The sequence below is a fragment of the Pelecanus crispus genome, chromosome 11 (genome assembly GCF_030463565.1).
Source record: "Pelecanus crispus isolate bPelCri1 chromosome 11, bPelCri1.pri, whole genome shotgun sequence".
Taxonomy (NCBI): Eukaryota; Metazoa; Chordata; class Aves; order Pelecaniformes; family Pelecanidae; genus Pelecanus; species Pelecanus crispus.
The window spans coordinates 12772010-12786721 of record NC_134653.1 but is presented as its reverse complement, the minus strand read 5'-3'; the positions used below and the strand labels follow the sequence as shown (position 1 = coordinate 12786721).

The window sequence follows — 14712 nt, the reverse complement described above, 5'->3', positions numbered from 1 at the left end:
TAGACTGCCAGAAGTGCTTTCACAAATACTGCAATAAAAGCAGCTTTTTGAAAACACTCTGCTCTTGTGCTTGATAACTCCCTCTTGTAAGGCTATCAGCTGCTTTTTACTTGTTTTAACAGCTTTTAGTTTGGATCCCCTTTGCATGTCAAAACAAATTTTATTCCCTTCTGGCTCAAGCCTCAGCAGAATTAACTAAGTTTGAAGATCGTGCAAGTTCTGTCCATTAAAAATAGAAGTCTAATGGAAGTAACTATCAAAGTGTAATAGAAAGCAGTGTCATCCTGAAAAGCTAGTGAAGGTGTGGGTACAGGAAGGCTTCACCCAGATTTGTCATGTGAGGCTGGAGGATTTCAGATGGCCTATGCCCCTTCCTTACCTATTTGTGGAAATAGCATGAGCACATAAAGTCGGCGTACCACTTCTGTATCTGTCAACAGAAGAAAAACTATTTGTTCACGACTCAAATTAACAAATTAACTAAAATGTTGCTTAATAAAAATAGTAGAAATTAATGCATTAGAACAAAATTGAGGTATTAATCTTGCCTTCCTGTATTTTCTGTGTCTCAGGGAAAAAAAAAAAAAAGTGCTTCAGACATTAAAAAAGCAGGGTATCTTGCGTGATTAATAGGGATTCTTTCCAACTGAACAGAAATGGTATTTGATATCTATTTTCTCCAACTGGTCACTGGTATGTAAAAGCGTAGCCATATCTATGTGTTTGTTTAGTTGTATTGCAAGCAAAAGTTTTACCCAAATGAGTTTTCACTGAAAAAATATTTAAAGGGTCCAAGCTGCAGGAAAACAACACATTTTCAAATGTGGCTCTGTGTGTAAACAGTTCGTCCGCAAGCCAGAGAATGCCATTTATCAGAGACTTGGGCCAAGTGAGACTGAAAAATTTCACTCTGTGATTACATTTCTTGACTTAATTTTAACATTTCAGCCATTCATGCATTTGGAAACATTCCAAATGTTGTTATTCTCCCAATTACAAGCACCAGATATGAAAGACAAAGTTTTTATTTCAAATATAATCAGTTTTAGAAAACAAACAGTAACTTCAACGTAATCAAACACAAAGCACTTTCACACACAAAGCAAGTTATATCCTGCGTTTGTCTGTCTAAAATAAGTTTAACAAAGCAAGTTACTTTAGCACATTCTGTAGATAATTCCATACACAAGAGAACAAACACAGGCTTTGTACTTAAGGAAATTTCAGTATAAAAGGGGCAGCAGAAAGTTTTGCAGAATGCTTAATTAGATGGAATAGCTGCCAACATTATGTGTCCGATTCTCAATCCGTAAGAGGAATTTAAAGAGATGCAATGGACTGTACCCATAAAACAAAACAAACAAAACCCCACATAATTACTTTCTTGGTCAGTGTTCTTCTGCATTCTGGTGCGACCACCTCAGATTTTCCAACCATCACTTTGCAGAAAAAAGGGGAGCTAAGGGAATAACAATTTGAAGATTTACTCACCAAATGAATATCCGTCAGGATTATCCAGACCAGACTGACATGGGTACTAAAAGAACTAAAAATCCTCCCCACCATGCAAGCAAACATCAAGTTTGGAAACACTACATGCTTCATTGCTTCTTCCTGTCTTGCTCTGATGATAAACTGACAAGAATTTTCTGTGAAATCCAGTGGCAGGGAAAAAAAAAAAAACCCTACTGCTTTACAGTAACACATGTGACTTGTGTTAAGTTAGAATCAGTGCCTGTGTCATCAGAACAGAAAATTCAATGGAGCATCACCCAGGCCCTTGAAGAACATCAAAAGGATTATGGTGCTGCAGCAGCAGACAGAAACACGAGCTAGTACCGCATCATCAAAGCGGAAAGCTACAAAACTACCAGCTTTTTATCTCCATCATTCTCTTGCCAGTTAGTAGCTACTGATGTACTGATGTAGCTACTGAAGTCTTACGGTACAGGGAGACATACGATCAGAAACCTTTTCCAAATGCACAAGGAAGCTCTTAAACCACTTGCAGACTAACCCACAAGCAGCAGCAGTTTACAAAAGTAATTAACGCAAGGCCTAGAGGTTGGATTTGTGATCCACGAAACTCCTGGATTTCAAACTTGAAGCATTGAAAGACTTTTCAAATGTTAACTTATACCAAGTATTTGCAGAAGGCACATTTGGCAAGAACAGTACATGCAGTATTTTTTATTTGTATTTTAGCTTTTTACTTTTACAGAGATTAATACAGTGTTAGCATCATAGCCTTGTTTAAACACCTGTCTGCCTCTTCTAGACAGGTATCATTCAAATGCATCAAGATGTTATTTGGACCAAGTCCGCTGCTTATGACATGGTAAAATACTTCAACCTTCAGAGCATCATTCCCTAATTTTTTGTGATTGTCTTAAATAAGCAAATCCAGCTTAAGTTTCTGGAAACAGAACTTCTCTTTCATTTAGAAAAATCAGAGTACAAATCTAAATAATCATCAGAGGAACTCCTTAACAAACATGTTGCCTTCTTAATGAAGAAACAGTAATTAACACACAGATCAACAATTAAAAGCACAGGTCCTGTATCTGTGTTTTGCGGGTAAAATTGAAGCCTTAAGATAAGGCTGAGGTTTCTTTATGATTTATCAGTTGACTTACGTAAATGTAAAAGGAAGTTTTCCAATGCTATATAACCAAGGCTCTATGGGCCTCTGGGGTAGAGAGAAGTGAACACTTCAGACTTAGAAATCAGCAGTAAAAAAACCCAACCAAACAAAAACAACTGAAAAAGTATCTATTAAAAATTCCTCTTTGAACATCTTTACTGCAGAGTAGAGATATGACTAGATTTAAAACTGGCAAGGGAATTCAGGTACTAGATTGAATCACCACTGATGCACAGTAACCTGAGTTTTCCATTTGGTAAAGCAGCCTCCAAGAAGGAAGAAGCCTTTAGGTTTGGTTCTCTTTCAACTAAGAAAGTTTTAAAGTGAATTTTAGTGCTCATCAAAAGATGTCAACAAATCACTTCTTTTGTCAAAGAGGAGCACTTGTCTCAGAGGCAAGCAACTCTCTGCCATTTTGTAAACAGTGCTGTTGCAAAAGCATCAGCACCAAGCATGAGACTGTATAGGTCTCCACAGACGTTCTCCTCTTGGTCTGTGCTGAGACTGTAAGCAAGCACACCAGCGTGCAACATGATTGAGACAAGATTAACTGAAGAACATCACCAACTTGTTTTGCATAAAGCACGAAGGGAAAACGTTTAGTTGCTATCAACTGGTGCTGGACTGACTGGCCCATAAAGATTACATATACTTTTTACAGACCTAAGTCAGAACCCCCTCAAGCAAATTCTTATTCAAACAATCTAACAATAAACATTACTTTTGATTGGTTTCCAGCGACAGGATGCACAGAAACAACCAGAAGTCTCCATGAAGCTTCAGAAAGGGCTTGTAGAGGTGCTAACCGACTTCATCAATCAATTATCAATGTTTAAACACTGCCTATAAACGTTTGTAAGAACCAATAAGAGCACTGCAGTTCGGACAGGTGTGATCCACATCTTTTAGGGCATCAATGCAGAAGGGAATTAAGCAGCAGCCAGCTATACACCTGCAAAGAAAAAAAAAACCCAAACAATGTTTTACCACTTGTTACACACACAAGAAGGTAAAATATACTTCCTGCAAAAGCCATCGGTAAAACTTGTGCCATGAAGCTTTAGGAAGAACACACACAGCTATGGAGTCCATCACTCTAGTGTTGTAGAGATGCTTTAAGGTCCTATAGGACTTAAATGCAGATGTAGGCTATTCAGACCATAAAGGGTCAGGTCCCAGACAGAATGAGAAAGCAACAAAGCCGAGAGCTTTGTTACTCCTTAGAGCTATAAAAGGTCATGTAAGAAGAGAAAAATAAAGTGCAAACTGGAATTAACCTACCCCAGCAGGCAGAGGCCACCACATGACAGCCAAGTCAAAGCTCCTGAGTCATATGAAAGACGTGTCACTATCATCTGGTTACAGGAAGGGCAGCGCATCTGAACTGGGCGGTCATAAAATACTACTGGCTGGTGCACATACACTGTCTGAACTGTAACTGAGCAGAGAAACACGCTGTTTACTCAATGAGTAAATAAGGAAAAAAGGATAGTTAATCAACTTCCTCTGAGCTAGAACCAGCTACTATGAAATATCTGAGGCTCAGAGCAATGAAATGCACAATGATAAAGAAATCACCATGGCATTTCCTCATGCAGAAACACACTGCCTTAAGAATAAGTCCGCATTAAAAACTGCAGAAAGCCGAACGATTTTACTGATATCAGTGCACACTGAAAGATTCACAAAAATTGATTCACCTTATTCCCTTTCAAGTATATTTTTTGGAAGGTGGGGAACACCTGTGAACCCCGATCTTTAGTCTTCTGCACAGCACCTATTACACAGCCACTTGACACCTCCTTAACATGCGGTACAGTAAGAGTTTTTCAGGCTTACCGGGGTTATTTGCTGGTGCAGGCTGTCCCATGTATGGGGGAGGGTTCATTCCCTTCCCATCCAGTTTCTGACCACATTCTGGGACAGGATAGGGGTGAGGATAGCTCACATTGATTCCTGTTGTTTCCTCATAAGAAGGTGGTGCAGATGGGACAGGGACACCACTCGGAGCAGCCATTGTATCTAAAACGTAAGAGAGAAAATTGTAACAAAACACATTATTTATTGAGGGCAAGTGAGAACTAATTAGCCTCTATTCAGACAGAAAGCAAGAAGATAACTAGATTAAAATGCACCTTTACCAGCATAAAATTTACTGACTGTTACTTGTTTCTGATAGTATTAAATGTTAATCTTTATTTCATTGTTGTTGTTGCTTCCTTCACTATTCCTTTTCACAAGACAGTTTTTACACATTTTCCCACCACCAATTCTTCCTTTACAAATTAAAAATGCTAAACCAGGGACATGGCACATCTTTATTAGTATACTAAGCTATCCGGCAGTTTCTCCCAATTCTCCAAGAACAGTATTTCAGATCCCCGCCCTGTTCTCCTTAAAAAAAAAAAAAAAAAAAAAAAACAAAAAAAAAAACCACCACTATGATAGGCCACATTTTAGTTGCTAACTAACACAAGCCTGGTTTGTGGTAAAGCTCAAATATTTAAAAAAGATTATTCATCTCTGCTGTGGTTTGAAGTAAAAAAAATATTTATATTGAAGGAAAAAGAAACCCCAAACAATTAAGTACATCCAACTCAACTCAAAGCTCAAATATGTCTAAGGTTGCCATTTTTGCTGCTTACCAAAGTTTCAGTAAGTTTGTTAATGCGACTTTCCTCCACCAATTGTTATTTTATTACAGAGCACAAGAATGCTAACCATTGCCTTTTCCCAAAGTAGAAATTACTGCGATTTCAACGCAGACTTCCTCTCTTTCTCCCTGCCTACCCACTTCCTATACTCTGCCCACCAATTTCTTTGTTGAACAATCTCTCATGACATCAATGCTGATTAAGCATCTCCCTTTTCCTCTTCCTCCTAAGGACCAGACAGCTCTGAGAGCCACACTCCATTCTCTGTTGTTGCATGTTCAATCCCTCTGTATACACGCAAGTCTTTTCACTCAGTACTATCTGGGAAGGGCAACCTGTATTTGGAATATTAATTCTATAGCTTCTATATTACTATAAGAGTATAATTAACCACAGCACTAGTATGAATAAAAGGAATTAGAGAAATTGCACTGAGGAGGAAGAAAAAAAAAGTGTCCTAGTTTTGGCTGGGATAGAGTTAATTTTCTTCCTAGTAGCAGGCATAGTGCTGTGGTTTGGATTTAGGATGAGAAGAATGCTGATAACACTCTGAGGTTTTAGTTGTTGCTCAGTACTGCTTATGCTAGTCAAGGACTTTTCAGCTTCCCATGCTCTGCCAGGTGCACAAGAAGCTGGGAGGGGGCACAGCCAGAATAGCTGACCCAAACTGCCCAAAGGGCTATTCCATACCTTTGACGTCATGCTCAGTATAGAACCTGGGGTGGGGGGGTTGGCCGGGGAGCAGCGATCACTGCTCGGGAACCGTCTGGGTATCGGTCGGCAGGTGGTGAGCAATTGCATTGTGCATCACCTCGTTTGTATATTCCTTTATCATTATTATTACTACTTTCTCTTCCTCTGCTGTCCTATTAAAAGTGCCTTTATCTCAACCCACAGGTTTTACTTTGTTTTTTTCTGATTCTCTCCCCCATCCCACCAGGTGAAGGGGAGGGGAGGGTGAGTGAGCAGCTGTGTGGTGCTTAGTTGCCAACTGGGGTTAAACCACAACTCCAGCCAAAACCAGGACAAAAAGAGTTAAAAAAAGTACATTAAGAAATAAAAATACCCACAGCAATACAGCATTATTTTCAAAGCTTGTTGCTTTGAAAGCCAGCAGCTTGCTGAATATATGCAGTGTCTTGTGGTGCAAGACACCAGGCATTCTAAGCTCAACAATTCTCCCCATTCTTCATATCACATCTTCGGACACCACTGCATTGCACGGTAATAACAGGACCTAAACATACACAACTTAGCTAACTTGGTAGTCACATGCTTCAGAAAACTATTTGCAAGGTTCACAGCCCAACTTCCTTTTCTACCTTATACAAAAATCACACCTACTCCCAAAAATAAACCAGAGAGGAATGTGGTTAAGTGCAGGCACAAGCTGATTCAAAGCTGAACATGAAGATCAAAGTTCAGACCTGGTTAAACTCTCAAGGCCAATCAGTGAACAATCCTTTCCTCACAAGCTATGCTATGGATTTCTACAGTCCAGGAAGTGTGCTGTAACTTGGCTGCCCAATATGCAGAGTCACTACATAGAATGACAAGGAAGAGAAGAGTGAAAAATCAAAGAGAATAACGTTGTCCATGAAGACCTTGCTGGCTTTCTCGCCCAGAAGACAAGGCAGGGGGTAGGGGGAAATCTCAGTATAAAACCTGGCTAATCCTTAAATTGTTAAATTGCCTTTGGGGAATTTAGTTCCTGAGAAAAAAGGAAGATCACGATTTCTTTCGCACTGAAATCAATACATAGTTACAGCAGACAGTGGAGGAACAACAGTCAGTGGAGGAACAACCTGCAACTGTTGTGCAATGACGTATTACACAATAGTTTCCCACACAGTGGCCTGAATAATCCTTTTACTTTTAAGCTAGAATAATTACCATTTCAAGACATTTGTGTAACAACCACCGTGAGGTCAAAGCATTCTGGACTTCTAAATTAATGCACGGAGTCCTACTATTAGTGAGCTATGAAAGAACTGCCTAACGAACCTTTTTTCCTTTGGTGTCCTAAAATCTGGCTTTTTGTACTGTTTAAAATGCACCTCTTTCCACTTATCACCCCATAAATGTATCACTTTCTTCATTCAGAAGAACTGATCACTTCAGCCGCTAGACTGCAGAAGAGGATCCAGCAGATCTACCAGACCAGAAGCTGAACATAAACTGGCAGTGCCATGAAAATGGCAAACACCATATAGGGATGCGTAAGCAAAACCAGTATCTGTATGACAGCTGAAAAAGTTCTGGTGCTCTAGGAAAGCCCCCATGGGAGTACAGTATCTAAGAAACAAACAGGTGAACAGATTCCAAAGAAAATCACCAAGAACAATCATAAAGGCTGGAAAAGAGGACTTCTGAGAAACAGCCAAAATAATTGAGTTTCCTTAGTTTCAAAAGACCAGAAAGAATAATGAAGACAGACAGGTAGCAATGAAGAAGAACTAAACAAACTCCTCTGAGAGCAAACTTTAAGGAAAACTGTAAAAAAAAAAAAAAACACCCTTTAAAATAATTAGCTTTTCCCTATGTCTATTAATAAGACTATTTAAGCACTAGATAAATTGGCAAGAGTGTTGTGGAGCCTTCCCTCCTGAAAATTTTAAGAACAGTTACGCATGTCAGAAATTATGTCATTCAGCATTAAGTAGAGAACCTCTTCACATCCCTTCCACCTGTATTTTCCATTATTTCAACACTTGCTTTTGAAAATAAATGCAAGGCCTTTTAATTTTAAACACCTACTTTTATGTATGCTGTTTCAGAAGCGAGATGCTACATCTTCTGAAGAAAGTAAGGCCCAATCCTGAACAAACTGCTTCCAAACAAATGTCCTGCCCCTAAAGATCATTGCAAGACTGGGTCTAGAACAAACTGAAAACCAGCTTCCTCTCCCTGGGGGAGGGGAGAGGAAAAAAAAAAAAGCTACACCACAAAAAAACCAAACCACCACCAAACACACACCATACATACAAAACCCCAAAACAAACAAAAAAAACCCAAACCAAGAACCGCCCCCCCAAACAAACCAAGCATGATTATAACGAGTTTCTGAGTATCCAACTTATTCAAACTTAGGTAAGATAGTAACTGCAGTAGCTTGATATGGCAATAAGCATTAACCCAAGGATTAGATAGTAATGAAACAGAGGCAAGAGGGACATTCTAGAAGGGATTTTCAGTATTTTATTTCAGCTGAGACAAGATTTACAGCCTGGGTTAGTAAGTAAACTGCATGGTATACTTGCCTATGCAATCTCTTAAGGCACTAAGAGACCTCCCATAGTTTATATTTGCACTTCGTCTGCAAATAGGTACAGAGCAGCTTGTAACTTCAATCGTAGTATGTGCTACAGATGCATTCTTACATAAAATACCACCGATACAGACATGTCTGGGAAGAGCAACTACTGCATAATGCCTGATTACAAAGAGGACGACAGATTAATATTACAAACCAACCCCAGAACATATAAAAAGTGATACAGAATCTTAAACACCCATATTGGATAGGGAAGACTTGAATTGCTAACACCTTAAACTGTACCCAGCTACTTAAGAAACAGCAGCAATTTCCTAATTGAAAGATAAACAGGCACAAAAGCAAGCTGATGGAAGAAGCAGAAACTGAACCCACAAGTTTTGTTGTCTTAAAGCAGACTCTCAAATGCTGCTCCCAAGTAATTCAAAAGGGAAGACTGTTTGGTGACAGGTACCTGACTGCAAGAAAAGACAAAGGATAAGACGGGTAACAGGGAAGTCAACCACACCAAAAAGTTATCTGGAGGTAGCATATATGCAAACCATTAGGCAACACTCAAGCTCTCTCAAACCAGGATATGCAAACGTTCAAAGACCAACAAGCATGCTAAATGCAAGACCAGGCCTTTTACACTGATACACAAGAAGTTTCCATTTACATCTGGAAGTTTCACATCCAAACACCACTAAGCACAGAGAAGAACTGAGCAGTTCCAGCTTCTCTTCCCAGACTCTCACTACTTTTTTTGCTTCGAGTCTTTAGAAATGCATATATGGCTTCAGCTACCCATCCCACATCATTCTTCTGCTCTTCATAAAAAACCTCTTGTATTCCAGGTGCACAATGGTAAGGTGGACACTGACTCACTGTGCCCAGCTGCACTCTTAACTTTGGGCAGATTAATAAAGCAGCAAAAGCACCAGTTCCCCCCTCCACATTTTGCTTTTTTGTTATTTGCTCAAGAGAAAGAATCACAGGCACTTGGAGCTGTGAGCACTTTTCTCAGCCCAAATCATTGCCTTGATAAGCACACACTGCATGAGGCAAAGCACCCTTCCCATTCATTCCTTTCTGCAGAGGTCTGTTGCTCTACATACAGAACACAGTTGGCATAAAGGGAAGGGAAAGGCTGGTAAAAGCCACAGCATTCAAACAAGACCAGATTAGTTAACTTATGCTAGCTGGACGCCAGGAAGACAAGTAACAAATTCCACTGACAGAATGATGCATGGATACCCTTCTCTCCAATGGAAAGTGCAGCACAGCTTTATGTCACTTTTACAACTGCACTACAGCCACATGAATTTTGGGGAATGGAAGCCTTTTAAAACTGTTGAACACTTAGTAAAACTCAGTGGTATGCAACAGTTTTTGCAGGCTTTTGCATTTTGCAAAATTATATTTCACCTAATTCAAATGCTCCCCTCCATCTTAATTCCTAAACTCTAACTCCATGCAGCAATCTGAAACCAGAAGCAGAATCTGCATTTGCTCCCTATCCAGAAGTGCCAATTTTGACACAGCAAGAGAATTTGCAGGCTGTACCTGAAAAAAAAGAGCACAACACTTGGCTAAACTCTCCTTTTATCTTGATATTGGAGAAAGTAAATTAAGTGAATCAGAACTTCTAAGGTAACTTAAGAACTTACTAACTAAGCATTCATTATAAAGCCAAGATTCTTACAGCCTTCTATCACGGGCTTCAGGGCTTGTGTCTGACTAAAATCATCCAAGATAAAACTTTGACTTGAAACCAGAAGTATGCTCAGAGGCAGCTACAGATTGCAGAAGGGTTATATCTCACCAGACAAAACAACCGTCCAGTGATGTTTATGTAATTAATTAAAATGCAGGCTATGAGCTACAGAGGCTTTTTAAATAGCTGTATAGCATTCCTCAGTACACCCTCCCACAACATGGATTTGTAAAAAGTTGGGTACTTTCTTCAGAATGCTAATTGAAGTATCAACCTGTAAGACCTAGTGTACATGAGGAATACTCTTACTCTGACCTTCTTCATCAAGACGAATACAGGCATTACAAGGAAAATGAGAAAGATCGTATGTTTATCACAGTCCCGAAGCTACACAGGTCTTACTTAATGCACCCAGAACAATACATTGCCCTGTGATAACCTGCTACATCTGCCAGATAATACATATTCACACTTATGCCATTGTCTGTTCTAGGAAGGGAGACTTATTCAAGATTCGCTTCCTCCCAAGAGGCAGACTTACTGAAAGAACATTAGGGTACCATTATCTGTGTCATGCTCCCCAATACAGAGATGCACAAAGCTACAGGGCTGCAGTCATCCTCCCCTTCCCTCCTCACACTCCATTCACGATGCAGACCAGCCAGGGTCAGAGTCTGACTCACATGCCTTTCATGCATCTTCACCTAGTAATAATCACCATAACTACAAATTGTCCTCTCCACACCCAAAACTGAACACATATTTACTACCATTTTCTCACCATAGGATGCATCCCCCATCTTATGAGAATTTTGTATATTGCCCAGTATACGTAGTTTAGAACTGCAGCCGCCTTCTGAAGACAGGATGCAAATATGTGTTCTAAGAATGCAGAGGAATACCTCTTGCCCAAGGACAAATGGGGAAAAAAAAGAAAAAAGGGAGGGGCAACAAGTCAAAAGTGGAAAGGTAAGTCAAGTCATTCATGCCGTACCCAACAATTACAGATGAATCATTAGGCAACAATATTTTTAATCCCAGCTGGTTTCCTGACCTGCACAAGAGCCTAGTAGAAATAGATTCAACAGCAGCACACAGGTAACATCAACAGCACCTCAAGGATAACTGTGGGTAGGTGATCTCTCTGCCCCTTATCAGAAGGGGAGAAAAAAAGGTCTGCGCAGTCCTCGCACTAACATGCCACACTAGGAGAAACTTATGCATGGAAATGTTGCTCCTAGGAGGCTGGACAAGATGGAAGATACTGGTAGAGTCATCCCTCTCTCCCTGTCCAGCCAAATCTGAGCCTGGCACCTGCTTTTAATGCAATAACAAGTACTGCTCTTCTAAGAATGGAAGAGCAAGTACACTTACTACCTTACAAAGCATGTTTCCTTGTTTTCCTATCTGAAATCTCCCTTAGCCACTCAGGTACAGACGAAAAACGCTCTGGTTGTTTAGTTTCAGTGCTATTTAAAAGCAATCACATCTGTATTTGCTTGAAGTCCGTCCAAAACAAACTTTAGTATAAAGAAAATACAATTTTTAGTTTAAATTAAGAGCGATGTCTGTCATAAGAAATATTTATCAAAGATAAGCACAGTTAGCTATATTAAAGTTTGAACTAAGAACATTTTCATTGTTTGGTATGGATTAACAACTTTCCTGTTTTTATCAGAAGAAATTTATATCCTTAAAACAGTGCAATAGCAAGTGTCCTAAATCAATCTAAGACTATTTCTACCAAAAGAAAGATCCAAGTTGCCACTTTGGCTGCCTACCAGTATGGAGTGAGTTTTCAGCCATATCAGTTCCTTAGTCTCACCAGCCACACAACAGCATAAATGCTAGTGGTGCAAGGGGAGATGGCAACAACATTCATGAAGGGAACGTAAGTAGATTGTGAAACCAGACCAAACATCTCAGACCATCTGTTTTTACTTTCATAAAGCATCATTCCAAAACTCAGAATCAATACATATGCACTCTCAGCAAGAAGAGGGACATTTCTGCTACGCACATTTATTAGGATGACTTAGAAAAGAAGTACATAGTTTATTTTTATCTTCCACTGTAAGGAATATTGCTGAATGTGAATTTATCTGAACACATTGCATCAAATTGCTTTCTAGAGAACTTTTACGGAGAGGTACAACACACTAGTGAAGATGGCATACAAGACAAGGCAAGGACACGAAAATAAATTAAGCCTATGTCTGGCTATCCAAGTGATGAACAAGGTGGCAATATCATCAAGAAAGCATACTTTTTGTAAGAGCATAAGAAGTGATTATTTTCTTAGATTTCTTAGCAGTTTTCATTTTTGGGGGACTTTTATTGAATGCTATATATGTTGGATGCAAAGAAACAAGACATACATAAATTTGGTCATTCACATTTGGGTGCAAAATAGCAGATCTCAAGCAGGGACATCTCAAGCTTCTACCCAGGATGAAGACACAGTGCTGGGCACCACCTGTTGGGAGCACAGCAGAGGAGGTGGCAGGAGAAACGGGGCCAGAGGAAGGCTGCAAACCAGCATGCCATGTGAGGGGCCTCAGCTGAGCAAGGGAGAAGACACCACTGAGAACAAAACCAGAAGATACGCATGGCTGCCAGGAGCACAAGAGCCAAGCCACTGTCTCCCTGCCATTGCCAACCAACCCTGAAAGCCTGCAGCTTGCCTCAGAAACTCCTGCCAGACTCTCAACTCCTGCTGCTCTATTCCCAGCCCAGCTGCCTTCTCCTGGGTATGTCCTTCACATAACCCCACAACCTAAGCGTATTCCGAGAAGCTATGCACCTCAATTTGAAAGACATTACCTAAGCAGGCCTGAATGCGCAGAGTACAGCACAGCCTGCAGTGGGTGGGGAAAGAAACATGGCGGGGGAAAAGTCTCAGGCACTAAGAAAATTAAAAAAAAAAAAAAAAAGTTTTGACTTACTTGGATTGATACACGTTTCTTAGACACAGCAGAAACTTGCTGGCTACAGATGACTGTGGTATCTGATCTTTTAAGTCCAGGAAAAGACCCACTGGGAATACCAGCAGAATCTGTAGGCAACACACACAAAGGCAAAGAATGGATTAGTTGGAAGGAAACAGAAGCTACGACTGGACAATTTTTACTAGAAGCAAACAAAAGGTACAGTAAACAAGCCAGATAATAAAGCAGCATTTGCCCATCGGGACTGTAGCTGGCCATAAATAATTCCACAACAAGAACAGAAGTAGGAAACACACTTTGGAATAGAAAGCTTTAACAGAATACAAAGTCAAAGGGCCTTGAACAACTTCATCTAAGTAGGTCCTAAGCAGGCAGCTGATCCAAAAGACCTCTGGAGATCCCTTGTCCAACCTAAATTACTCTATAATAACCCAGAAAACAGAAGTTAGGTTACTGTACTAGAAAGAGATTACAAGGTCCAGTTCAGTTTTATCCATACACTAAAGACTAAACACTAAGTTATGACAAAACTGATGCAAAAGATACCACTCATGATGTAAACAGAACGAATTCATTTGCTTTAATGACTTCTTCACTGAGGACAAGTCTCTGGAAAACTGCTTTAATTGCTGGGCTGTCTCCATTGGTTCCAGCTTGGTTCAGGTCAGAGAAGCACTAATTCATCCCAAGTACAGAGACTGGCAGCAACAATAGGAACTGTATGGCTATTAAATACTCCTTCTGCCCCAAGTACTGTTGTACACCTAGTGGAATGCAGATTCTGGATCAGTATCTTAATATCAAAAAGAACCTGGGTTTTATTAGTGGACTTTTTTTTTTCTCCTTACTTCACAAGACATCATGTAAATATATCTATTTGAGAACACAGGAATTTCAGACCATTTTAAGACAAGCTTGATTTTCTTGCTTTTTTTGTGAGATACTCTAGAAACTCCAGCCTGTCACGGTTCCAAACTTTGTAATAAGTTTTAGCCGTAACTCATAACCAGCATCTCCTATGTCTACACCATCCTTTAAGCAGTTATATATCCTAATGTTTATCTCACATACGTCTACTACTGTAACTTCTCAACTAGAGGTCTCGGCCACTGGCTCCTGTCTGGTAAACCTCTGCTGGTCTTAAAACGCCCATGTTGCTGCCTCACCATTCATGTCTGTACCCGTTCGGGTCAATGCTGCTGCCCTCCAGAATCACCTGTCTTTTCCTTTCCGCACTGTACCTAAGAATAATGAACTACCACCACGCACCAGCTGAGCGAGTGCGGAGCGCCAGTCACCGTCGGTGCCTCTGCAGCCATACAGGACAACTCCTCTTCTGAGTCAGTAGCCAGTATTTACTTTCCTTATCATATATACCACCTACACACCTGTCCGCATACCAAAAAGAAAAAAAAAAGTAGTGTAAAATTGTTGTTGGTTCCTGCTCTGGTAAGCTATTTATTCAGTCTTTCCCTCACCTACCATCCAAAAATCTC

General features: G+C 40.1%; 1 protein-coding gene across 1 annotated transcript; it reads right to left on the bottom strand.

Annotated features, from left to right (window-relative positions):
- Positions 1 to 1696: 1696 nt before the first annotated feature.
- Positions 1697 to 13239, bottom strand: LITAF (lipopolysaccharide induced TNF factor). Its single transcript, XM_075718760.1, has 4 exons — positions 13214 to 13239; positions 4484 to 4666; positions 3926 to 4082; positions 1697 to 3596 (listed from the first exon to the last, which is right to left on the bottom strand). Exons 2-4 carry the CDS (start codon positions 4659 to 4661, stop codon positions 3488 to 3490), a joined length of 444 nt encoding a protein of 147 aa, XP_075574875.1. The 5' UTR covers positions 4662 to 4666; positions 13214 to 13239; the 3' UTR covers positions 1697 to 3487.
- Between the last annotated feature and the right edge of the window lie 1473 nt (positions 13240 to 14712).

Coding starts and splice junctions, on each gene's coding strand:
- LITAF (XM_075718760.1), bottom strand. CDS start 4,661: ATGGCTGCTCCGAGTGGTGTCCCTGTCCCATCTGCACCACCTTCTTAT. Junction 4,083..4,483: donor TGCACCAGCAAATAACCCCG/GTAAGCCTGAAA, acceptor TTCTCTGCTCAG/TTACAGTTCAGACAGTGTAT. Junction 3,597..3,925: donor GGTGGCCTCTGCCTGCTGGG/GTAGGTTAATTC, acceptor TTTTCTTTGCAG/GTGTATAGCTGGCTGCTGCT.